At 44.7% G+C, this 27,520-nt stretch overlaps 1 protein-coding gene across 1 annotated transcript in view; it reads left to right on the forward strand.

Moving 5' to 3' along the window:
• The window catches only part of SLC67A1 (solute carrier family 67 member 1), a 904,035-nt gene that overhangs the window by 21,872 nt on the left and 854,643 nt on the right, over positions 1–27,520 (forward strand). The window contains exon 2 of the mRNA XM_086957851.1: positions 1,572–1,774. Coding sequence (XP_086813977.1) covers positions 1,598–1,774 — 177 coding nt within the window. The 5' untranslated portion in view covers positions 1,572–1,597. The remainder of the gene's footprint in view (positions 1–1,571; positions 1,775–27,520) is intronic.

Raw genomic sequence — 27,520 nt, forward strand, 5'->3', positions numbered from 1 at the left:
TAGGCAGCACTGGTCACCAGTAGCGGCTTACTCAAACAGGTGTGGTGAGGCGGGGGTAATTAAACAAAAATAAAAAGCTTGCATTCACCGCAGCACGCCTCTCCTGCCGTCACACGCCTCTCCTCCTCTGATTGAAGCACCAGAATCTCTCAGGGTTGCAGGAGCAGCTTTGTGTTTGGCCTGAGCATCCTGCTTGGACGCTCAGGCAGTGCCTTGGGAGGCTGGGCATGCTCCACAGGGCTGTGCAACACAGCCCAATGGAGAACCTGCCAAGTGTGCATGACGGTTTGGCCGGCTCTAGAGGCAAACCACTCCTACCCTGCTCAGGGAGCCAGCCCCGCCCCACTCCTGCAAGAAAGAGAAAATGATAATAACATGTTGTTATTATCATTTTCTTTTTTTCACTGCTGCTATAGTAGTGGGGCGACGCTCCTCCGCCTTAGCGGAGGAGCCACCACTGTGGTCACTGCACCACATCCTCTCCACTACAGGCTGCAACTGCAGGCCCAAGACAATGTTTTAAAAGGCTACCGTATTGGGTGGCACAATGAGAGCTTCAGGCCCACTAGTAACACTTAATTTCGTGGCCCAGGGAACGTGTATTACCATTTATTAGGGATATCAAAGTAAATTAAATGTACAATTAGGTGTAAGCCAATTTTATAATGGTTTGAATGAGAAAGCACAAGCAATTTATAACTACTTAGCCGGGGTAAAGTGCACAGAGTCCTAATACTAACACAAAAAAAATCACCAAAACAGGAAGAGTGAAGGCAAAACGTTTGGGGGAATCCCACGCCAAGGATGTCAGGGCTAACAACAGGTTAGTCCATGGTTGAGTATACCAGAGCAGGTACTGGCCTCTGAACACAAACCGTTCCACACTTCCCCCAACTAACTTGCATCACTCACAGCTCAGCTCTGTGCCAAGTTGTGTTTTGGGGCAAAAAAGAAGACTGTTGGTGTGGGGCAGCAGCGGGTGAGAGATGAGAGGCCAAGGAAAGAGAATGATGGGTACTAAAAAAAAATCGCCTGTGGCACGTAAATTATTTAAAGCATTTTAAAGTGACTCACTTGAGCCAATTGAGCGGGGCAATGTCTTTTGCATGATTTTAATGCATACAACACTGTGCGCCCATCTGAAGATTGGCGCCCTGGGCCCGGGCCCCTTGCCAGCTGCCGCCTTGGACTTATCAACACATAAACCATAAACCGAGGATGTCCGCAGGTAAGAGTCTTTGATTAACCAGAGTCCACCACTATGTGAAGTATATGTTGTCTAACCATCAATTAAAAAATAAAAAACACTATGAAATCTGAGCTAGAAGGGCATCGGATTTAGGTTCCCAAAGCTATGGCCTTGCGTCACTTACTGAATCAGGAGTATACATTTTACTATACAAACGCCGAAACGGCTAGCATTGCCAAAACCTGTTAAGTAACGTGTTGCTCGGAGCCATTGTTTGCTTTTGTAACATGACTCAGCGAAATGTGCCTCTCTTAGTTGACCTTTGTCCTTAATTCTGCAAAAAGGACGTGACTAAAATAAAAATATTCCTTTTTCATTTCAGCACCGGACTACACCCTCGCCGGCAGTATGAATGAAGGGGCAAGTTTACGAAACAGTAAAAAGTTTCAAGAAAGGAACCAGAAAGATGAAGAGAAAGAAAGAGAGGCTGAACGCGCGAGCCAAAAGCAACGTGTGATCCTGGTCGCCTACCTGCTCGCAGCGCTGGACATGTCTTGTTTATTTATGCAGTTTTCAACCATTCCTGTAAGTAGAGTATTAGAACTTATTTTAGGCTCCCACGAAGAGAATTGTCAGCGTTCTTGCTGCTCCATTCTTTGGTTTTCAAGAATTGTTATTGTTTATGAAGCATTACAAGCCAATAGGTCTCTTTTGCTGGGGAGCCAGTTTGAAATGTTCCACTAGTAATGGTATGATTACATTGTGTTAAACACTGGTATTTACATAGCACAACCACGTTCATAAGCGCCAGGGTTCTGTACACTCTGCTGGAGACCATACACGACCATGTCCCCACCAGGGGTAACAAGTGCTATATACATACAAACCTTTTCTCCTCTTCTATCCCTCCGCTATCCTTCTGAATCTAAATAAATGACTAACCTATCCACCACTCAAATTACTTTCATATTTCACTATACTAATTCAACACTAATCCTTTATGGGTTCCGGAGTAGCATGCTACTCGCCGAATAAGCGCTTCAAAGCCTCATCAGGGGTAGTAAGCGCTATATAAATGCAATTACAATACAATGTACACCTAATGTGGATTTACATTTTTGAATTATACTTCTCATATTTACAGTTTAATTTCACGTATATACATTTCTAGTAAGAACAAGGAGTGTCACACAATATATTGATTTTCATTCAAGTGCCAGTACGGGATTCCAACCCAGGTACCAAAGGTCCCAATGTTAGCCTATGAACCACTTGGCCGCACATCCTCCTCTCTAGTGGAAATTGCATGAATTGAGGTAATGTTGTTACCTTTCAGCATGCTGTATATCACCACACTTTTCGAAATCAGGCACATAATGCATAGCAAAATGTTTCAACTGCAGAAGTGCTGCCATACCCTCAAACAAAAACATTTTTAATTGTATGTTTCAATTTACAACGTATTTTCTATGAGCAAATGTTATCTCTATACAGAGGTGCGACTAAGTCCTGAATTTCCATCTGCTTAGTCATGGGGAAAAACGTTTTCATGTGGTCTCGTATATTTAAATAAGAGGGTGGTCTAAGTGCTTATCAAATATTTCTAGAGGATGCGTAACAGGTTACATGTAAAATATTGGTCCATTAAGGCGTTCTGGTGGATCCTAAACTACGATGCGAAAGGCTCAGTGATTTGTTAATGTCACCGGAACCTCGAGATGGCAAAATAGGACCATGTTACACATTAAATACGCCTAATATTGCATTTTTATTCTGTGGTAGTTAGTTTCAAAAAGCTGTTTCCTTGAAAGTGTAGCAAACAATGGGCACTGGACAACAGGATGTGGGAGCACACCACTGACCTCTCAGGCAAGGTTCGCCCCTGGCATTCTGGTGAATGCAGTCTTTTGTAGCTCGCTCCGATATTTTCGAGTATTTCGCCAAGGTTGGCGCATGTTGTTCTGATCTCTAGACACGTGTTTATGGTTTATTAACCGTCATCAGTAGAGAATACAGTCTTTATTTTGGGGTTTGCTGAGTATGCTGCCAAACATTATATCAGGTCCGGTACCTCTCACTGGCACACTGGTGCTTCATCCACGAGCTCGTCCGCTCAATGACTCACAGGAGTACTTTAAATAGACAACAGGATGTGGGAGCACACCACTGAGCTCTCCGGCAAGGTTCGCCCCTGGCATTCTGCTAAATGCAGTCTCTTGTAGCTCGCTCTGATATTTTCGAATATTTCACCAAGGTTGGCGCAGATAGTGCTGATCTCTAGACACGTGTTTCTGGTTTATTAACAGTCATCAGTAGAGAATACAGTCTTTATTTTGGGGTTTGCGGAGTATGCTGCCAAACATTATATCAGGTCCGGTACCTCTCACTGGCACGCAGGTGCTTCAACCACGAGCTTGTCAGCTCAATGACTCATGGGAGTACTTTAAATAGACAACAGGATGTGGGAGCACACCGCTGACATCTCAGGCAAGGTTCGCCTCTGGCATTCTGGTAAATGCAGTCTCTTGTAGCTCGCTCCGATATTTTCGAGTATTTTTCGCCAAGGTTGGTGCAGATAGTGCTGATCTCTAGAAACGTGTTTCTGGTTTATTAACCGTCATCAGTAGAGAACACAGTCTTTATTTTGATTGGAATAAAAATCATTAGGTTTCCCTTTCTTGAATACACATCTGATAAAACAATGGACAATAGTGAGGACCAGTGGATGTATGGGATTGGTGGCTGCAGCATTTGCCACATCACTTATGTTATTTCTAGCTCAGATAGATGAAAATAATATTGCCAGAGAATGATCTGCATAATTTCTCTCTTTTGCCACATAACCCTAGCAGCCCTAACAATGGTAAAGCTGTGCAAAGTGTTTTGGGAGCAATCAATATGATGATGAAACTGTACAATATTTCCCATGTTTCACAGTTCCTTGTGAAATATGTGTTTTTATACCACTGTATCTTTTGCTGCCAAAGCCACTAAACATGTAATATGTAGTATATATACGGATGTGCAGAGCAGGCAGAGGCTGAGTATCTCATGAGTTATGATGCATCTCCCCTCCTCCAACAATGGTAATACATAGAATATTATACTCTACTCATCTGCATGTATTGTGTATGCCCTTTGCTCTAAGGATTTTTCACTGTCAAATGGTGTATTTACAGCATACTTTTCTACATGATTTGGCTAAAGCTCCATAGTGTTTTGTATGGATATTGTTACCATATTATAATCGAGTCATGATGTGTATTTTTGAAGGTGGTTGCAGACTTATTTTATATCATCAGACTTTAAACTCAGAGCAAGAGAGAGAAGGGCAGAATAGAGAGAAAGAAGGAGGTAAGGAGAGAGATGAGAAACATTGAGAAGGAGAGAAAGCATGGATGAAAAAGAGCCTGCACAAATGAATTGTCGGGTGATGGGAGAAATCCTCACGAGGTGATATTGAAACTAGACAACTTTAGTAGTTCGCAACCCCAGCCTCCTGTAGCACCGAAAAATTTGGGCCCTGAATGTATTTGATGTACAAATGAAGCACTAGCACTTCACAGTACTAAAGACAATTTAGGAAAAATGGGGGGCGCTAGGTGGCCACTTGCAAATGGCCACATGTGAGTGAGGCTCTTGCCGCCCGGCGAACATAATCCTGCAAATATCCTCTTCACTGGCCTCATTGGTGGTATTTATGGCGATCGATTGATAGAGCTGCCCCGCCTGTAGCTGCACGGCAAAGATTGTGGAAATAGATTGCCTCCTGCCCCTGCGAGACGCTGTTGAAGATCGGCCCAAATGACCCAGTGAGCTGTGGGTAATCCGGACACCGGCCTCCGCGACTAATCCAGCCCGTGGCTACACACGCGGCATCTAGGCCGCGTGGGCTGATTCCTTAGGAGGTGGTGGGGAAGAGATCCCGGGCCCCCACCTGCGACGTCATTGCCTGTGACAGGGCTTTTTGGCAGAGACACGACTACTGTGGAGGCAGTATGGTGAGGGACGTGGCGGCGAGACCCTGCACAGCGGTGGTGAGTATTGGGGACTGCACGGGCGGGTGCAGCATAACGACCCCTGACGCCCAGCAGTAGGTAGAAGCACTGGCGGTGGTGCCATACGGCGCGAGGGATTTCAATGCACTCGGGCCCCCCCGCAGAGTATACTCTATCGGCAGGCGACCTCTGCGGATTGCTGAGCGAAGTGACTGGGCTGCCCTGGGTCTGGATAATTAACTGCGGCTGCTACACCCGGGGGCTGAGACACTCCGTGTCGATACAGGGCTGGAGCTTGCCCAAGCGCGTGAAGAAATGCTTAAATAACGGTGCTCACGGTGGCAAATGCGGGGGGTGCACAGAAGAAGCAACCCTATAAGATTGGTGGTGCCGGGCCATAATTTAACAGCAACACTGTGCAATTGAGGTTGTTAGAGCCCCAGATAATCTGCATCCATATGTGAGGAGGAACATTATGCAGCTGAGCACGTAGGCCGTGCAAGGCTGCCAGAACCCTGTCAGTGCTGCTGATTTGTCCTGAGATGCTGAAGGGACTACAGCAAGCAATCATAAAGAAGGTGCCATAGCCCTGGGGTCGGGGAGTCTAGTTGTGACATCTCTGGGTGAAGATATTTGATTATTACTGTTGAGAGTCCGCACTTTACTGCCATTTCACGGCCCCATTGCCCCTGCTGACGCGGCGATTGAACTGCAGGTCACAGTAAGAACCAGTACTTGTGGAAACAACGACACAACGGGCAAGCCAGACATGAGGCAGCCGAAACTTAACTTTGATGCCGTTAAAAAAAACAACCGATTGGGCAGGATGATCACGAACAGGCTGGGAAAAGCGGAGCTGAGGAAGCTGCTACTACTGACCAGACCACTGATGTGCAGGACATCCTCAGTGAAGTTTGGCAGCGGTTTGCCACCATAGTAGATAAGGTAGACAGGATGTCATCACGGATGGGCGCCATTGCTCATAAACTAGATGGGCATGACGAGAAGATAAAGGAAACTGAAAGGCGCATCTCGGATTCGGAAGATACAACCGCTCGTCATACGTCATAACTTGCCCGCATGGATAACTTGTTGAGGGTCATCGCGGCGAAGAACGAAGACATAGAAACGTGTAGTCGACGCAACAACATTCGCATTTTAGGTATACCGGAAACGACCAACACCGGACGAATAGAAGATTATGTGGAGAAAATGCTCCTAGCGGCGATTGGCTCGGAAGCCTTTTCCACCTAATTTATTGTGGAGTGCGCACACAGATCCCTGGGCCCCAGGCCTAGGCCTGGAGATACCCCGAGGCCAATGGTAGCAAGACTCCTAAATTACAGAGACCGAGATGTGGCACTGAGAGCAGCGAGAAGTAAACAAACCTTGTCATATGAAGGTAATTCCTTTTCCATTTATCCTGACTTGACGCCTGTGGTCCAAGAAGAGCGGCGGAAATGTATAGATGTCAAGAGTAAGTTGCGAAAAGCCCAGATTGACTATGCACTCCTGTACCCGGCACGGATGCGAGACACGCACCAAGGCAAGCAAAGGTTCTTCACAAAGCCGGAACAGGTGGAGGACTTCCTCAAACAACTGAAAAAAGTGAACAGAGTTGGTGTTGCCGCAGAGGACCCCGAGCGGTCCCCGTTGGAGGAAGCGGAAGCTGATCCACAATGATGGATCCCTTGCGCGTCGTGGACCTGGTAACAAATTGTCATGGTTGAGATATGTGCTCTGTTCATTGGGGGGTAGCTCTAGTAGAAGATATATGTTTTTATAGATTGATGTACCATGATGTGCCATATAATTGCTCGTTGGGCACCCTTTGCCCGATAGAGCTGCGGCTCCGGCTGCTGAACGCTCTGTGGGCGCGGGGGCGCTGTGTCGCCACCTAGAGGTGGCCCCTAAAGGGAATTACCCCGAGTTGGTCTGCCGCATATGCTTTGTGAGGACTACGATGTTTTTCTTGTTGGGGAGGAGATGGGGGTGGGATGGGTGGATGTATAATACTGGCACGTTGGGGTTGCTTCAGTGGGGGGAAAGGGTGGGAACGGGAGTTGTATGGGAGTGGGGTAGCATAGGGGGAATTGACGTCTTAGACTTCGAGCTTACAGAGTATAAAGTTACTGTACAGGTAGTTGATACAGTTGGCGACACTGCACTCAGCATTGTTTACATATGGTATAGAGGACAAAGCGCTACAAGGCTATGGCTTGTCCACTTTACAGTGTGTACATATGACTAATAATGAGAAGACACAACTGAATATTGTCACATGGACCGTCAGAAGGCTGGGAGACCCACGAAAGAAGAGACAAGTTCTAGCTTACCTAGATAGACACCAGACACATCACCAGACACTTCACGTCCCACAGAGCCTCTACGTTTGCATACAGATGGGCGGCACACAGTTTTCTCCTCATATTCAACTTATGCTAGAGGGGCTGCCATATTAGTTAAGAGACATGTACCCTTTCATCTTGCTGGAACCTCCAGCGATGGGCAGGGGAGGTATTGCCTAGCTTGGGGGCGGCTGGGGTTAGAATCAGTGACTTTGGTGTGCTGTTATGGACCCAATGTGGATGCTCCAGATTTCTTTACCTCTTTATGGGAGGCGATAAGAGAGATAGGCTCGAATCACATCATATGGGGTGGAGACTTTAATGTTACTTACGCTCCTGGCCTGGCTAGGTCTCACCCTGCACCACATCATCGCATTAAAGCAAGCGTCATACTGCAGGATATTATTGTAGATAACCATCGGCTAGACGCGTGGAGGCATGTCCATCCCCAACAGCGCGAAGGCACACATTTCATAGCGCACGCTGCATCCTGGGCGTGATTAGATTATTGACTCATATCCCGAGGATTGGGGCCGGCGGATTGTACAGTGCAACATCTAGCTAGGACATATTCCGATCATGCACCCGTCAAACTTACGCTCTCATGAGTAGATTTTGGACCCCCGCGCGGGGTTTGGCGGCTTAACGCACATATGCTTCTAGATGAGGTATTCCGGGAAGAACTGGGTGAAGAGATCCGGGACTTTTTTGAACGAAATAAGGGCATGGTGCGGAACGTTGAGACCATCTGGGAGGCATTTAAAGTCACAATTAGGGGAGTTTGCATATCCAAGGGGGCGGGTGTGTTGAAGAGTATTACTAACACACTTTGCAGATTGGAAAAGGAGCTCTGGGCACCCGAAGCAACATTATCGCTTAAACCAGACGGGGATGTACAGCGAGAATTTAGGGCGAGACTGACAGAATACATGGAGGAGGCGCACAGGGAGGCACGTTTCAGGGGCAAACACTGGATGGCTCGCAGGTACGGTGAGGGAGAGCGACCGGGCAAAGCATTAGCGGACATGGTTAGACGGCCGCGTTATTCCAACTACGTGATAGAACTGGAGAGGCCAGATGGAACGCGTTGTTGGGACACTGCAAACATACTAGAGGACTTTACCTGTCACTACGCCACTCTATATACCACTACTGGGGGGCAGGATCTAGACCTTGATGCCTACCTTGGGGATGTTACTGGCTGAGCGATATACATCGAATTTCTGTGTGCTCCATTTGAACTAGACGAGGTTCGAGATGCCATCATGAGTATGCAGTCTGGGAAGGCCACAGGCTTGAATGGCATTCCGATAGAATTTAAAAAAACGTATATAGATCTGATGGCTCCAATCCTACGTAAGGTATACAAGGAATCTTTAGAGGTTGGCTCCCTCCCTCCATCCATGAGGGAAGCTCTCATCATTTCACTTTTGAAGCCCGATAAGCCACCTCACCTGTGCGGGTCTTACCGACCACTTTCTCTTCTCAATTGTGATGCTAAGATTTTGGCAAAACTCATTGCTAATCGGCTAAGCTTGTTGTTAAAGCACTTGATTCTACCCGACCAGTCCAGGTTTGTCCCAGGGAGGGCCACTTCCCATAACCTGCAGACTCTTTTTACGATTTTGAATAACGTCTCCCCAGAATTGCTCATGGAAGCAATCTTTCTTGATGCCACTAAGGCCTTCTAAGGCCTTCGATTCTATTGAATCGAATTATATATTTGGGATTATGCTCCGGATGGGCTTCCCACCACTATTTTTATCTTGGATACGGCTGTTGTATCACCAACCAGGGGCCAAGGTGCTCATTAAGGGGCATATGTCCCAAAGTTTTTCGAGTACTCGGGGTACCCGCCAGGGATGTCCCCTGTCCCCCTTACTGTTTGCCTTGGCAACGGAACCATTGGCGGCAAAGCTGAGACAGCATCACAATGACATCGCTTTAAGATGCATCATGAGACAAATATTGATTTCAATATATGCGGATGACATTACTTTATATGTGAGAGACCCCCAGAATAACTTGAATCTACTCTTTCGGGAATTCATTGTATTTGGACACCTTTCGGGAGTCCAGATAAATTGGGGGAAGTCCTGCCTATTCCCATTGACGGATTCCGTTGTGCGCTTTCCTTTAGACTATCAATTGGAATGGTGCGAGGAAGAGCTGCGATACCTGGGTATTGGCATTACTAGGAATAAGGAAGAGCTCATGAGGCTCAACTATGGGGTGGCACTGACCCGTATTACAGAAAATGCGACTCGTTGGATAGCACTCCCACTCTCAATGGCAGGACGAGCGTTGTTGATCAAAATGGTGATACTCCCCCAATTGCTTTATCTATTTTTAAACATCCCGTATTATCCGGGGCAGCATTTTTTAAATTGCTCAAAACGGAACTGATCAGACTGGTATGGGGGGGAAAGCAGGCTAGGCTGCAGTGGACTGTATTAACAAGGCCATACTTATCAGGAGGATTTAGTATTCCAGATTTTGAACCCTATTATATAAGTGCTCAAGCTCATTATTTATATTTCTGGATACGACTGCCCAAATATATGCCACAGCTAGCAGCTGAACACTGGCTTGTGCATCCGATCCCGATAGAGGGAGTCATATATACTACTCTGAAGGCCCGTGAGCATACGCAGAATACCGTATATGTCACGATCACCGCATGGAAGCGCATTGAGCATCTCCTGGCGGCCCCCATGCTCTATTCCCCTCTCTTACCACTAGCATATCACCCAAACATGCCACTGCTGCAGGAAACGCTTTTTCATAAATTTAGGGAGCGCACAGCCCTCAGAACCTGACTTATATGAGAATGGACAACTCCGGGCTTCGGAGAGTGTATTCTGAGATTCACAGCTCACTCCGCTAGATACCTTTCTGTACATACCACTTAAGCAGGGGGTCCGGTCTCTGTATTTAGTCTTTCATACTTACCCCATTGCATCTGCTCCTACAGCAAGAAACGCCCAAACACCTAGTTTCATTGATCTATTAAACAGTCCACACACAGCGAGAAGTAGAGGCTCCACAGTCCCGTACACGGTGGGGGTTAGAATTAGGATTTGAATTTACGGATGACCAGTGGGAATATTGTTGCTCGCAAACTGAGCGGATATCGGCCAGCAGCAGACTGCGAAGCATACATTATAAATATTTACACAGATTGCACTATACACCAGTTAAAATGCATCGACACCAGCTACGGCACTCAGATAGATGTGGCAGATGCCACGCACCTCAGGCGGATATGTTGCACCTGGCCTGGAGCATGTTTTTGAGGCCTTAAACCAGACAACCAACGCACATTTAGAGGCCACGCCACTGCTGGCCTTACTGAGCTATGTTAAAAACGTGCTCTTAGCACATCGCCAATACATAGCCATTGCACTACTGATGACCAAAAGACGGGTAGCCTGTAGATGGGGCAGGGGAAGGGCACCCAAGTTTAAGGATGGCTCCATGATATGATCTGTTGCCAGGAACAGCTTATGCCGAACTGTTGCCCAGCACGTCCAGACCTAGAGACATCTGGTCACCACTGACATCCTACCTACTGACGAGACCCCGTAGGGCTGCGGAGATCACATCGGTAAGCCTGACCTCACAGCACCCTTAGGAGGGAGGACATGGCGAGGTGGAGAGTGATCATTCCTAACCCATATGTACGGTATTCTGACGCAGCTGCACTCACTGCTGCACACACGGGATTGGGTTACCACTGGGACTGATTAGCTAATATAGGTTGAAAAGTGTTGAGTTGGAAAATGACTAGATGGGTACAGATACACCCTCTGATGTTCTTTTTGTATTAACTTGAAAATGTCGTATGTAACGCTTTACAATGCAACAAATGATATGCTGCACTGACCCATAGGCAGGAGCCGAGTGAAACAATGTGATTAATACTGTAACCTCTATAGTCGTTCCTATTTTTAATTTTATGAAACCAACACAGATATTTTAAAGTTTAACGTTTCATTTAACGCGGCCGGCCCGATGCGGTTGTAGGCGGCTTGATGTGTATATATAAGCTGCTCAAGATGAGCTTTGATTGATTACTAAATATGCTGCCGGCCGTGGTATGGCTGTAGGCAACAAGCCATGTGTAATGTTGTATGCAAATAATAAAGGTTTTTGAAAACTTAAAAAAAAAAAATTAGGAAAAAATGGTGGCACACCAACACATTTTGTTCACAGATTCCACAAAAATCGATTAGTATCTCAAGCAGTTCAAACTATCTAGGTATGCCTTTTCACTTGCTCTATCATTTTGCAAAACTCATATAGCATGCTGTCTCATTTCTACATTCCTCTTTCATTTTTAACAATCTTCACCTTCTAAATAGATTTGCATAGTATTATGACTGTGAATAGATTTGAAAGGGATAGGGTGGATTATTGAAAAATTATGCACGTTTTACAATTACCGGTCATAGTCGGTCCAATTCGACAAAATGTTGCAGGTCTCTACAGCATAGCTATTGCTCAACTTAGAAAGACCTTACAGGGTCAGACAGTAGACATGTTTCATACTAAATGCTCATCAAACCATCTGTCATGAGTAGGGATAATACTGTAAAATAATTGATCAATAGATATAATCAAATTAACCCACATAATAATAATACTGATACTTGTAATGCGCGACAGCTATCTCAAACAGAGGTGTCCCGGCGCTGTAGTAGCAGACATAGGATGCAGAGGAACTGAAGCATTAAAATTAAAACCCAGGCCTAGACATCCCTGAAGAGCCACGTCTTCAAGGATTTTCTGAAACACATCTCTGAGAATTAGACCTCAAAGTTCGATTTTGTTTGTAACGGCAAAGTCTTTGTTTGAGATATCTAGGGCATTTCCCATTTAAGGCCCGGTAGGCCAGGGTCATGGCCTTGAATTCAATTCTTTTAGCAACTGGGAGTCAATGGAGCTCACGTAAAAGCAGAGAGACATGGTTCCGGAACGGAACGCGTCTAACCAGTCTCGCAGCCGCATTCTGTATCATTTGAAGGCAACCGATGGAATATTTGGGAAGGCTGAGGTATAAGCAATTAGCATAATCCAGCCTAAGTGTTACTGTGGCATGGACCACAGCCTTGCTGCACTCCTCCGGTAAGAAATGTGGGAATTTCCAGAGGTTTAATAATTTACAGAAGCAGGTCACTGAGACCTGTTGGATTTGGGCCGAAAAAACAAGATCGGTCTTGTGATGTTCTATATCTCTTTCATTACATTGACATTTATGGAACTACAATATGTCACTGTTAGAATATTAGAATGTTATATGAGTCATTCACTGTGGCATCCACTCAGCTCATGGTGTTCTAGTGGAGCTTTGAAGATAAACTAATGCAGTTATTGTTGATGCTTGCATCCTGTTGGATGGGATCCTCATTCTGGAATAAACAGAAGAATATTCATCATTAGTGTGTCCTGATTTTATTATCCAGAACACTTCACTGGCGTAGTCGGCAGGATCTGTCTTTGAGGATCCTAACTCAAAAGATTGGTGAGACATTTTATGAATTTTATTTAAAGAAATTGAAAGATGCAAGTTTCTCTTTCATCAAAGTGACTTGTAACAACTTCAACATTCAAGTCATCAGAGTAGCCTTCATAACTTTTAAAATGGATTGAGGAACTCTGGATGTTGGCTTTAAGATTTTCTATTAAACATGAAGAATTATGTGCCTTGATAGCACATGCGGCTGTTTATATTAAATTGAGATAGTGCCCTGATCGTACCTTTGGCTGTTTTATACTTAATTGTAATCTGATTGCACCAGCAGGGGTCTTAACAATTTTGCAACAGCTTTAACGAAATGCTGACTCACTTCGACTTGAGTGCATAGTTATGCTTCTAATACAACCTTGTGTTCAGTTTTATGCTGCTTTTATGTCTATTCCTCTGTTGGATTAAGGGGGCGTAGCAGTGTATTAAATAAATATTAGAAGTTATTTCACATTTTTATCACCTGCCACTGAGGTTCTGTAAATCCTATCCTGTCCCGTGAGGTTATGGTTCCGTAACGATTTTGGTGATGTCGTACCGTAGGTAGTAAGTTCGGCTAATATGGAGTGAATTTGTCACGTTAACTAGCGAGTTCATTACGTATTCAGAGACTTTGTCTCGAATATGTGTTCCATTTTGTCTGTGCCTCCATTTTGTGTTGCCATCACGTAGGCCGATGAATGTGGTCGAACGAATAAAGCGACCTGGGCTTTTCGTACCGGTATACATTAACTAGGTTCTTCTTGACTCTAAGGTGAACTGTAAGGATCTGACTCCTTCACCTGAAACTGACCCTGCTAAGCCAATTTCCTTGGTTGATCGTTGTCTTAGATTGCCAATCAATGTTCAGGACATCGTTAACTTTTAGTTTCTTTGCACATGCCTTATCTTGGTCGTTATCTGTCATTGTTTCCTTTCTATGTTTCTTCATTACATGCATTGTACTTTCAATTATGGGTTTGTCCGGCTTGTGGAGATTGAATTTGTGACGTTCCTAATAATTAACTTTGGGTTGGGTTATTGCAAACTGAGTTTCCTGTCATGTGATACTTTGTTTAAAATTGTACCTTATTGGATAGAATTTTGTGCAGTGGGTGTCCATTTATAATGTGAATATTGGGTATAAAAAGGAATGTTTCGCCTTACAAAATTGAGCAGTCTCCTGAGAATTTACACTGTGGTGTATTTCTAGGATCACTGTTACTAGCTGCAGCTAATAAATTTGGTCTTTGACGCCAGCCAGAAGTATTCCGTGTCTCTGTATACCAAGACAGGTGAATCCGAAGACTTTGGGCGTGCCTCTGGCGCCGCTGGGTTTAAACCCGGTTCTTCAATTAGCGCCCAGTGTGGGGCGACTTCAGGTGTACCGGTCCAAGCCCGAAGATTGTGAGGAGCTTCGTGAGGAAATTCTGGAGGCGGGCCCCCACTTCATCGACCCCTGCATGTCGAACGTGGACTGAAGGTTTTTACTGCGAGGCGTCCCCTTTCCGACGGCTACGAAGGACTGCTGCCCTGACTGTCGCCCTGTCTTGGACCCTCTTGTGATGATTTGTAAGGCGAGACGTTAGACGGTCTTCTGGTGGAGTGACAGACATTTTGGTTAAGTACAAGTGGATCGCTCCCACAACTTTGTTTTGTTTCTTGAGTTTCTTTGATTCGGTCTTTGCAAATACTGAAGCAGAGGGGCTTGTATATTTGCGAGTATATCGTTTATGATCACCCCTTGAAGTTTGAAGCTAGATTAGTGAGCTATAAGATGCCTGGTCTTAGCAAATTTGAGAAATGGTTTTGTTGTAGTTGTAACAGGGATTCCCGATTGGAGGACTCGTGTCCGATACCTCCGGTTGGAACTCCGACTTATGCGCTCTATTCAAAGCATGGCGTGGGTCCCATTACGTTTAATGAAGTATGGGTTCGCTATACGGAGAAAGATGGTGTCTTACGATGGCCCCAACATGGTAGTTTTGAATCAGATGTTTTAGACGATCTAGAAGTTGCGCTATTTAAGAAGAAAGCCCGGCCGGCGATGTTTGACTCTTTCCGGTCTGGCATAAGGAAGCCAAACAGTGAAAAATTAAGCAAGCTAAGAGAGATAGGAAAGAAAATAATATATCGATAATACAAGCTGCTAGGCAGTTTAAAATAGACGAAGAAGATCGTGCGATTGAGGTGTTAGATAGACAACATTGCATGGCCATTGACAAATGTTACCCGACTTTGCCACCTCTTCTTCCAAATGTGACTAATGGCCCTGAAAAGGATCCCTTGATGTTGCATTTGTTGAGATTACCACCTCCTTATGTGCAGAGTGCTAAGGCACCTCCGCGACCCCCAGCTGTTCAACCCCCTGTTGTTGTCCAGCCAGCCGTTCCTCCACAGTTGGTTCTTCCTCCCCGGCGCAGTCCCCTCTAGGGCCGCCAGCTTTGCTAACAGTTCTGCCTCAAACTTCTAAGCCTTACTCTCCTTTAACTTCGACGTCCTTTGCTACTGACCCTACGTCTCTGTCACCTCAAAACACTTTGTCTCCTGTCCTCATGTCAACTTCTTCTCCTTCTGCTCGACAATGAATGACTGAGACTGTCACTAGCCTTTTGTCTCCTTTCTTTGGGTCACTGAATATGACCCCTGTTTCTGCACGTAAACAAACGCGTAGTCAGCTCCCTAGTTCCGAGGAGCGGACAGTGTTAGATCTCCTTGCTCGTAGATGGGTTTTGAATGCCTCCAAGTATAGTCCACCAATGGTTATGAATGTCTTCCTGCAGTGGGAGGCACCAAAACAAAGGTATGTTTTTGATGTTATGTGTACTTTCCGCCGTGAAGAATGGGCAGATAATGAATTGGGTCCAATTCCATTGGAATTACTTAATGTTCAGTCTGAATTTGCTAATGGGACGATAGTGGGTCCCGATGTTGAGGAAGCGGTTGAGACGCTTCTTGCATTTAGGTGTAGACTTCCTTCTCAGTCGTTGTTTGAACCTGATCCTTCTGTTAGGAGAAAAGTGAAGCAGTACCCGATGAGAGAGGTTTCCCCTGTATGGAGAGAGGCAGTTTTGGCTGATGCCGCTCAAGGTATTGCGGCTGCACCGGCTCATTTTCAGCGAGTGTGGGTACATGTTCCTTGGAAGAGAGCTGAGGTCCTGGCTCTTAAGCAGACTTTGCCTGACCCCGTAAAAATCCTGCTGGGTATTATAAGGAGTTGCCCCAGACAGTTGATGCGTGTGTTATGAATTTAGCTGACATAGATATGTTGTTGGGTAATGTAGTCCCTCAACCTTTGTGGGCAAAGATCCGTCACGAGGATCATGCGGTAGAGTTAGGAGATACGTGGATTAATATTGTTGCTGCAGATGGTCGGCAGGTAGGAGGGGCCAAACCTGAGCCTTTAGTTGCAGATCTACCCGGTAGGATTATTAATTTAATGAAAACCTTGATGCCTCCTATGCGAGTGAATTGGGACAAGTTAGCAGCATGCAAACAAAAGAAAGACGAGAGTGTGTCTGATTTCTTCACCTGGTTTGAGGAAACATTCATTGATCATAGTGGTCAGGACATGAGTACAGAAGGTGGTCAAAGGTTGTTCGTAGATAAGTTTGTCTTTAATTTGCTTCCTGAGCTTTCTAATAAGTTAAAGGACTCTGAGAGTTCATGGGCTGTTTCTTCTTCATCCCAGATATTGGCTACTGCACAATACTATGAGAACAGAGATAAAGATGAGAAGGATAAAGTAGAGAAGAAGACTAAAGAATTAAAAACAAAGGTTCTTCTACAACAGGCGTATCCGCCTCGCCCTAATCAGCGTCAGTTTCAGCAACCTTCCCAGTTTCAGCAGCCCCCACAGTTTCAGAGATTATTGCAGAAGCCTGAGTCTTTTCCTCCGCGACTTCCGCTAGGCCCTAATCAGTGCGCTTATTGTAGAGAGGAAGGTCACTTTAAGAATAGTTGCCCGATTCTGCTACAGCGTGCGAATGGTATGTCTGGTTTGAGAGGTCGTAGTGGTTTCCTGCAAGTACCTAGGGGTAGGACACATGCTGCGTTTCCCCAGAATGAACATTCCCTTCCCCCTCAGAATTCTATGAATTATTTTGGTCAACAGAACGTTTCGTCTGTTCAGTCTGCTCAATATTACACTGTAGATTATTATGTTGAAAGCGAGAGGGCTGATTTTAATGATGGCTAGGACAGCCATGGACAAAGAGAGGGAGTAGTGTCAGTTCCAGTAGACCAGAGTGGACCTCATGTTAAAGTAATTACATCAGGTGTGGCAGAACCTTTTCTTTTGGATACTGGTGCGGCAAAGAATTCTATCATGCACTCTAAACTCCCTGGTGCACCTTTCTCTGGCTTGATGAATGTCTCAGTAGGATTTTCTGGCGCCCCAGTTCGTAATCCGGTTTCTTGTCCTTTGCCTCTTTCTATTCGGTCTTGTCAATTGGAAGCACCCCTTATTCTAACGACAGGTTGTGATGAGAATCTGTTGAGTTTGGATTTGTTGAAAAGATTGCATGCAACATTACATTGTTCTCCTTCGGGAGTACATTTTACGTTGGGTAAGAAAGTGATTTCTCCGATGTATTTGTCTAAAGATCGGCTTCCACTGAAATTGGAATCTCTGCCTGATACTCTCTGGGCTACAGGTCCTAATGATGTTGGCCTTTTGCAGATTCTACCCTATGTTGTTACCCTCAAGTAGAATGCTAAGCTACCTCGCATTCCCCAATACATGTTCCCATATATGTGAGAGATGACATGGAGAAAGAAATAGATAAATTAAAAGATTGGGGAATAATGGAGAAGGTTGAAGGAACAGAATGGTTAGCTCCGGTGGTGGCAGCCCGTAAATCGAATTGAGGCAATTAAACAAATGTGTGGTTGTTGACAAATACCCTTTGCCAAATATCAATGAGCTATTGGTTTTGTTGGGTGGAGCCAAAAGTCTTCAGTACGGTGGACTTAACTTCGGCATATCACCAGATAGAATTGGATGAATCAAGTCGTGTCCTTACTTCGTTCATTACACCATTTGGCACATATAGATTTATACGCATGCCTTTTGGCTTAGTGTCAGCCTCATCGGTTTTACAAAGGGTTATGGAAAATGTTCTTCATGGGTTGGCAGGTGTCAACATGATGCTCGATTAAAAGAAGTGATAAAAAGATTGAGTAATCATAATCTAACTATTAAATCCGAACAATGCAAATTCAAAACTAATTCCATTTATTTTTTTTAGGTCACAATATCACAAGTGAAGGGGTAAGACCAAAATCTAATTTGATTAATACAATACAAGACATGAGCTCTCCTTCAAACAAAAATGAGCTTATGAAATTTCTAGGAGTTGTGGAATATTATGCTAAATTTGGAAGAAATGTTACAGACTGTGCCATCAATTTGAGCTATCTGCTAAAGAAAGGAGTTGATTTTGAATGGACAGACAGTTGTGAGAGAGAGTTCATTGACATTAAAAAGAAGCTTAAAGGTGCTCCTTCTCTTAGGAGTTTTAATCCTAAAGTAGAACCAATATTAATAACGCTAGTGAAAAGGGATTGGGGGCAGTCTTGCAACAGCAAGGTTTAGAAGGCAGGGAAACAATTATGTTTCTGTCTCGCAGTCTCAAAGATCCGGAAACTTGGTATTCGGTGGTGGAGAAAGAGTCTTTGGCAGTATTCTGGGCAATTAAGAAATTGAAAAAGTTTCTTTAGGGTATTGATTTTGAGGTGAGAACAAACAACAAGCCTCTGATTGGAATTTTCACTAAAAAAGGTCTTGATGCTATTTCATGTAGGATAACTAAATGGATAAAAGGTTTGCAAGAATATAATTCTGAGATCAGGTATATCCCTGGTGCAGAAAACAATGTTGCTGATGTGTTATTACGTTTGACACCCAAAGTTATTTCTGAGGATGAAGATTTCGAGGATCCAGATGAGTGGGTCTGTGTTGTGGATCAGGAAATTATTTAGGAGAAAAGGTGGAGTGATGGAATGTCCCATGACATTACTTTGAAAAAAGTGATGAGTCTTATGGAGAAAGGTTGGATCAATGACAAAGAAGGATATGACTTTACTAAAAAGTGTTGGCCATTGCGAATGAGCTATCTGTAGATAATGGATTACTATTTCGTGGCACAAAATTGATTCCTCCCGAAAATCTTAGAAAAGATCTCATTGCTTTGGTACATTCATCACATGCTGGTCTTACAAAATGTAAGGAGAGATTACGTGGGTCATATTGGTGGCCGGGTATGGATAAAGAGATTGAAGGGGTGGTGCGTGATTGTATAACATGTACTCTGTGTGACAAGACAAAGTGTACGCGTGTGCAACCAATGGTGCTAATGAGACGCACAACAGCAGGACATCTCTCTTGATATCTTGGGTCCAGTACATAACAATGGCTCCCAAGCGTATGTGTTAGTTATAATTGATATGTTTTCACGATGGCCGGAGGTTTTCTTTTTGTCAAACATTGATTCGAGTCACATAATTAAATGTTGAAAAAGTCTGTTTTCAAGAGAAGGGATTCCAGAGTCTATTTTGACAGATAACGGAGTCCAACTAGTTTCTGAACAGATAGAACATTTTCTTTCATCTAAAGGGATAATACATGCAACTTGTGCTCTCTATCATCCAGAGGCCAACGGGATGGTAGAGAGATTTAATAAAGTGGTTAAGGAAACTGTCGCTTTGGCAAAATTACAATTTGTGGATTGGAAGTGTGAGGTGTTAAAAATGATTGAGGAATACAGATTGTTGCCTCATTCTACTACTGGGAAAACACCTTTTGTATTGTTTAAAGGTAGACTTCCTAATACTGATGTAGAACCTGCATGGGTTAACATATATGAATTGAGTAAAGGTAAAGAAGGTAAATGTGATAATGAGATTGTACGAATGAGGAGAAAGCTAAGCAAAGGAAAAATTATTTTGATTCAAAAAAATGAGTGAAAACAACAAAGGTGATGGTAAGTGATATTGTCATGATAAAACGTCCTGGTTTGATGGGTAAGTCTGTTTCAAAATTCATGAAACCTATCAAAGTCATTAAGGTGTTTAACAATGCCATTAAAACAGAAGATTATAGGATATGAAATCTAAATAGGGTTGTTGTTGTAAAGGGAAAACTTAATGGTAATTCACATAACAGTCCATCTAAAGATGAAGAGAGAGTTAGAGGTTGTTGTTCATTGAGGGTGCGTGAAGCGCCATCATATCTTGCTGATTATGTATAGGATTCTTGTATTAATATTAAATGTTGTATATATGTTTTTTTTTGTTTTGTTGGTGTAAAGGAGGGAGCTATGTGATGTTCTGTATCTCTTTCATTACATTGACATTTATGGAACTACAATATGTCACTGTTAGAATATTAGAATGTTATATGAGTCATTCACTGTGTCATCCACTGAGCTTGCGGTGTTCTAGTGGAGCTTTGAAGATAAACTAGTGCAGTTACTGTTGATGCTTGCATCCTGTTGGATGGGATCTTCATTAAGGAATAAATAGTGTGTCCTGATGTTATTATCCAGAACACGTCAAGCCTCCCATCTCACACTTAAGTTTCTGATACTAGCAGTGGGAGAAGGTGATGATCCCATTTCTGGTGGCCACCATAAATCTGAAGCTGGCACTAGGCCCTTGCCGAAAAACAGTACTTCTGTCTTTCCCGCATTGAGTTTTAGTTTGTTGGATTCATCCAAAGTGCTATGTCCCTCAGACACCCTTTAAAGTTCTTAAAGGCATCTACCGTCTGCTCCTGAATGGGGAAAACCAACTGGGTATCGTCATTGTAAGAAATCGCTTTCACACCCCAGTTGGCAATCAAAGAGAAGAGAAGAGCAGAGCTAGGTAGAGATTAATACGTAATGAGCTCAGTGCTGAGCCTTGCGGGACCCCACACCAGAGATGTTTAGCTTTTGATTCAAACGGTCTTAAGGCGACTCTCTGGGTGTGACCGTGCAAATAAGAAATCAGCCAGTCCAGCACCCTACCCCCAAAACCTGCTTCTTGTAGTCTATGGACCAATATGGCGTGATCAACAGTGTCGAAAGCTGCAGACAGATCCAGAGGCACCAGCATCGCTGATGCCCCTGAATCTAGCGTCCGTCACACCAACTCGACCACTTCTAGGAGAGCAGTCTCCGTACTGAAGCCCGCCCGGAACCCGGATTGTGTATCATGCGAGGATCCATTGCTCTCGATAAAATTAGACAGCTGGTGCTGACCAGTTTCTCTAGCGTTTTACCGGGAGCAGGAAGCAATGAGATTGGCCTTAGATTGTTAAGATCTCCTGGGTCACCATTACGGTTTTTTCTCAGGGGAGAAGCGTCGCATGTTTCCAGATATCATTAAAACACCCATATCAAGAGATGAGTTCCAGATATGAAGTAGAGCACCAGAGAAGGTAGAAGACATCATTTTCCGTAGTTTAGGCGGGCAGGGGTCATCTGGGGCGCCTGATCTGCATTTTTTAATTACTGTTAGTGCATCTAGATGCAAGATAGGTGAGAATTTAGTAAACTGGGAGCCACCAGTGCTCCTAATGGTCTGTTTGATTTCTCTGTTGCCACTGGTGCCGAGAAGGATTCGCAAACCTTTAAAATGGTATAAAGAAACTAGCAATATTCTCACACAGAGCTAGGGATGGTATCACTTCGGTCTCTAAAGCTATAGGCTTAAAAAAGGACTGGACTACCTTAAAGACCTCTCTACTAGAGTTGTCTGCTTTATGGATGCTCGAGACTATAACATTTCACCTGGCTACTTTTAGAGACTTATGTAAATCTTTCAGTGCTTTATAGATTACTTTTGCTAAGTCACAGTAGCTAACTCTCCATTTGCGTTCTAGTCGCTTACACCAACTTTTTTCTTCTTTAAGGGCGTTAGAGAACCATGGTGCAGAGGGGGACAGTCTAAGGGACTTCACCACTCTGGCTGGAGCAACGGCCTCCACCGCCATGGCAATCCATTGCTTTATTGCAGCAGCTTCAGCATTGGGGTTGGAGGATAGCGAAGGATAGTTGTCCTGAAATTGGGGTCTAAGGATGCTGCAGACATGTTTTTCCAGTTTCTTTTTAACATGGCGCGTTTGCCCTTAACTTGGCCAAGTTTGGACAGAGTAAATGAGAAAGGAATAAGGTAGTGGTCGGACCACACCACAGGGCAAGGAGCCACCATATCTATAGAGGTAATGTTAGCAAAAAATAGATCCAGGGTGTGGCCAGCGGCATGCGTCGGGGAAGATACCATTGCACGAGATTGGCCCGGCCAGGGACGAGATCAGCTGAGCTGCTTGAACACAGTTAGGGTCGTTCACATGCAGATTAAAATCACCAAGGGCCATAAAATTAGTGTAATTTAGTGATTTTTGAGCAATATCATTGCAAAGATCCAGACATACCTTTGCTGTACAATCAGGGTTTGTATATACGAGTAAGCTTGATAGGGGTTGATTTGGAGGCAGAAATTGAGTCCCTCTACTCCCTGCATATAGAGTGGGGCCGAGGAAACTAGCTCGCATGCGTCCTTGAAAATAATAGTCACCCCCCCCCCCCTTTTGTTGCCCTCTCGGTTGGCATAGCACAGTTTGAAACCCTGCGGAATGGCCATGGCAATCGCAGCCATGGAGTCCGTATTCAGCCAGGTTTCGGTTAAAAACATGACATCCCAAGTATTCTCTGCTAACAATAGCCACACATCTTCAGCATGCTTGGGCAGTGATCTGCAATTGATCAAGCACACCCTTATTCTATCAATTAATTTGGACTCACTACCCCTGGGCGAGTCCCTCCCAGTGTTAGTATCTGTTGCTCCCTTCAACCTTAGACCACATATATCACATCTGTGAGGCAGTGTTGTCTTTGCTAGATCAATCTGGTGTGTGCTGGGACAAGCAGGGCCTTTAAGGAGCATCAGCTCGTCACGAGACCAGATCGTTTCCTCCTCGCTTTCCGTACAGGCAGCATGGCTGGCGCTGGCCGCGTTCAGATCGTTTGGCGTGCCCGCTGCGCGTGTCCGCTGCGCTGCCGTGCAGACATCCGCCCTTAGTACCCAGGGGCCGTTAATTGGGTAGTATTGTGGGTGGAGTCGCGTCCCTCCGTTTAACCAGCACTGAGAGCCGTAACGGACCGGGGACCGCGACGCAGAAACAATAGGGAACACATGTAAACAAGATAAGGACACACTTGTATTTAAAAATGCAGCGTAAAAAGTCTTAAAAATAGTGACTAATAGCTTGCCTCGCAGCACGCGTCATCTACTGCTGCGTGGCCGTGCAGACATTCGCCCTTAGTACTCGGGCCGGAAATGAGGTAGTATTGTGGGTGGAGTCGCGTCCCTCCGTTCAACCGGCACTGACAGTCGTGACGGACCGTGGACCGCGACACAGAAACAATGGGGAACACAGGTAAACAAGGTAAGGACACACTTGTATTTAAAACACACTTGTATTTAAAAATTCAGCTTAAAAAGTCTTAAAAATAGTGCCTAGTAGCTTGCCTCGCAGCGTACGTCATCTACTGCACATGCCTATAATATAACATCAATAGCTGTAATCGCTTTCTGGCATGAAGGAACAAAGATGAGTAATAAGTTTCACAAAATCACCATGAATTATGTCTCACATTTCAGCTTTAAGTATACTGAAGAAATGCAACATTTTTGTGACAAACGCCATCTTGTAATTTTATGAGAATACATATATTTTGCTATAAATAGGCTTTATGGAGTGAAACGTTAGCTTGATTTTTTTCCCAAGAACAACTCTTTTGTTTTTCCTGAAATAGCAATTTTTCACTTTACTTAAAAAATGTTTGATGCTGAAACATCAAGTTGTCATTTAAAATCAATCACTCACGCGCACCTCTGACACGTTGTCAGATTCTGCCTTCCATACTCATTTATCATCCCACCTGGCAAATACCATTGTGTCAATAAATCGACCCGTACATAATAAGTTCTGTGCTTCAATAAGTATGCATGCAAAACGTCTGCAAATATTTCTGCCTCTGTTGACTCAGTTTTACTTTAGGAATGAGGGTCCAGGCAAGCTGCATGTTTTAACTTTCGTATAAGGTGAAGTACTTAATCTGCAGGTGTCTGCAGTTGCTGCCTCTTGTGTTTGAGTGGTGGCTTGCCAGCCTGGCACTGCTGAGTGAGAAGGTTTGCAAAGCTGGAGCTAAAGTGATACATAATGATTTAAGGCAGTGGTTCCCAAACTTTGGACTCCTGAGGACCCCCATTGAGTCACCACTGGAAGCCGGGGACCCCCAAGCAATTAGTAGGATTTAAATTTCAAACATTAAAACAGTAATTCGAAAAAAATTAACACAGTTTGCACACAAAACAAATACTCGAATTACTAATGATTTTAGGGGCATATTTACAAGCCCCTATCACCATGGGAACATCACTTTTTGAGACGTTCCCGTGGCGATAGGGGCTTTGCCTTATTTACAAGCAACGTTAAGCCACTTAACATAGCTTAATGGTGCCTTGTAAATAAGACCCCCTTTCACCCAATGATTAGCATGAAAGGGGTGGGCAGTGGGTGTTGCGGTGGGCATTTCCCCTACAACACCCACTGATTTTGATGCTGCCCCCTATTTACAAGGGCGGCGTAAATGGGAGGCAATGCCAAAATTAAAACCAGGGAAAACCTGGTCTTAACTCGGCGAAACAAGGAGAAATGCTTAATTTCTCCTTGTTTTTGCAATGACACTTTGTAACTGCCATGTGTGTTGCATTAAGCAGCAAGCATAGAAGTGACAAAACGACATTTCAAGATTGTTTATGTGCAGGAAGGAGTGCATGAGCAATCTTCCTCTGTTAAGTGTAGCGCTAGCGCAGGGGAAACGCAGGGCTGCACCATATTCTTGTAAATATGGTGCAGCCCTGCGTTTCTGAAGTGGCGGAGTGTGTTGTTAAGCCAAGGAGGCGAACAACCCTCTCCCCCACTTCTGGTGTATTTTATATCAAAAGAATTTGCAAGAAAATAAAAAAAGTTAATGGGGAAGGTTGGTGCTTCATCTCCATGACTAACTTTTCAGTGGTTTGTTTTATTTCGCAATACAAGGCTCCTGCTCTTGCCAGGGTCAGACTGGAAACCCAACAGAGGCGGATCCTCCATGGGGGCGTTTGGGCGCCGCCCCACTGCTTTCTCGCCGTGCTGAGAAGGCAGAAACAAATAGTAGAGAACTACCATTTGTTTCTGCCTTCTCGCACGACGAGAAAGATGAAGTTCCTGGTTGCGAGAGTGGGAGGGGTTACTCGAGGGCAGGGGGGAGTGGCTTTCCTTCTGTTGTAAATACTGTCTGTTTGGGCAGCCTCACATAGGCTGTCCAAACAGACAGTATTAACTGTATTAAGAAAGCCGCTCCCCCCTGCCCTCGAGTAACCCCTCCCACTCTCCCTGCTCTCTGTATGCTGCAGCATACAGAGAAATCACGTGGTGTTGGGGAAGCCGGCCGAACCAATCCCAGCGCTGTGCTGTGGTGGAGGGAGGCTGCCTGCAGCCTTCCTGCGTGACGACATTGAGCACCATGGGAGTTGAACAGGACGACGGGAGTCTGCTGGAGTCCGAGTCGGAACTTGAAGGCGGGAACTTGGGATGGTATAGGTAAGTTAAGTAAAAGTTTATTATTTACTTTTCTCAACTGAAAATCCAAGCCTGGTTCGTACTGCCTTCCCCTCGCTAATAGCCTGTTCAGTTGGGTCTATGGAATATTATTCAGCCACAGATAAACAATCTTCTAATCTCTAGCAAGTGGTTATCATGCCCACTTACACAGTGAGCAACTGTATATATGCTTGATTTTAAAATGTACATGTTTGTGGAACATAGCACAGTTATGGCCTGTAAAACAAACTAAAAGAGGGGGAAAGAAATGAGTCATTCTAACTCTCTTGCAGAGGCGGATCCTCCATGCGGCGTTTGGGCGCTCCAGCCGAGAAGAGTGAACATTAAACCACTAAAATAAATACTCATTAGTAGTTGGCTGGAACTTGGTGAGGGGATATCGGGGGCGGGGAGGGGGGGTAGCGAGGAGCAAATTTGCGGTAGGCTCAAAACCGAATATACCGGGTGAAAGACACGATGTGTTGCCATGAATTTCCCCCCATTCCAGGGAGAAAACGGCAGACTTTTTCTACTACTAACTAATTCCGAGCAGGCAGAAAGTTTTAGTTGGAGAGCTGCAGTCAGGCGGGTGGCTTGGGTGGGAGTCTTGGGTTTCTGACGGTACTAGTCTGCTGGTGGGTGGGGGGGGGGGGAGACTGTTTGTGGGTGGCAGACTGTGCTGCTGCCCAGAGTCTACAGTCCTGCCGCAGTAAAATGAGCGGGGGGGGGGCACACTTGGAGACACTGTGATTGTGGGCGGAGTAATAGAACTCCGAGTTAGCTCTCCGAGTGAAACTGCATCTCTGTAATGAGGGCCTAAGCCACGGATTGTTCTTTTGTATAGAATTCTGCCACTCTCTAATTAATAACAAACAGACGCACATATGTAAAAAATAAGGAGCAGTAGCACAAGTGACATTTGAACTGGTTTATCACGATATAGTGCTTTCTAAAATAAACAATGCACTGACGGCTTCTGTGGCTGTTATCTCCTTCCTTCAATGGGGCAGCTCGTTTTTCAAATCGAAGCAATATGCTGCTGCTACATGACGATCATTACTGGGGACACGGTTAGGGATTCTCGCACTTCTGCTGTTTAGTGACGGTGTATATCAGGTATGACGATGAAGCATCGAGATACAATGCTATTTGTTATGTGTGATGTAAAAGATTAATATCAGCAGCAATAATACCATTTACGTATGAAATGTTCTGCTCCGATTTTAACTGTGACAATTGTTCTTGCTGTGTCCAGCTAGTGGGGTCTGTGAGAGCAGAGACAGACAGGAGTGATATGCAAGGGCACAAGAAGAGGAAAACAAACAGGAGTGATAAGTAATGACAGGGGGAGAGCAAAAACAAACAGTAGTGATATGTAAGGGCACATGGAGAGGCAAAGGCACAGATGAGAGATATGTTAGGACACAGACAAAGGAAAGACACACAGGAGTGATATGTAAGGGCACAGGGGGAGCAAAGATACAGATGAGTGATATGTAAGGGCACTGGGAGAGCAAAGACACAGAGGAGTGATATGTAAGGGCACAGGGAGAGCAAAGACACACATACTGAATAAGCAGCTACCTATGTTATATGACATCTCTTTTTTAATGTAATAACTGCACTTTCACAATTGCTTTATTAACCTTCCTGCTTTCTCAAATTTGCTTGAAAATGCACCATTTGACCACTCTTTTTTCATAAATTTTCTCCCCCGAACCCTCCGTAAGTTGTTCCGGCTTGCTCGCTTCGCTCGCTCGCTGCGGTTCATTAGGACAATATAGTTACGCCCTACCACTTTCAAATGTCACCAGCCGCCACTGAAACCCAAAGCAGCCCTGGCAA

Source organism: Lissotriton vulgaris, chromosome 2_1, assembly GCF_964263255.1.
Source record: "Lissotriton vulgaris chromosome 2_1, aLisVul1.2, whole genome shotgun sequence".
NCBI classification, from domain to species: domain Eukaryota; kingdom Metazoa; phylum Chordata; class Amphibia; order Caudata; family Salamandridae; genus Lissotriton; species Lissotriton vulgaris.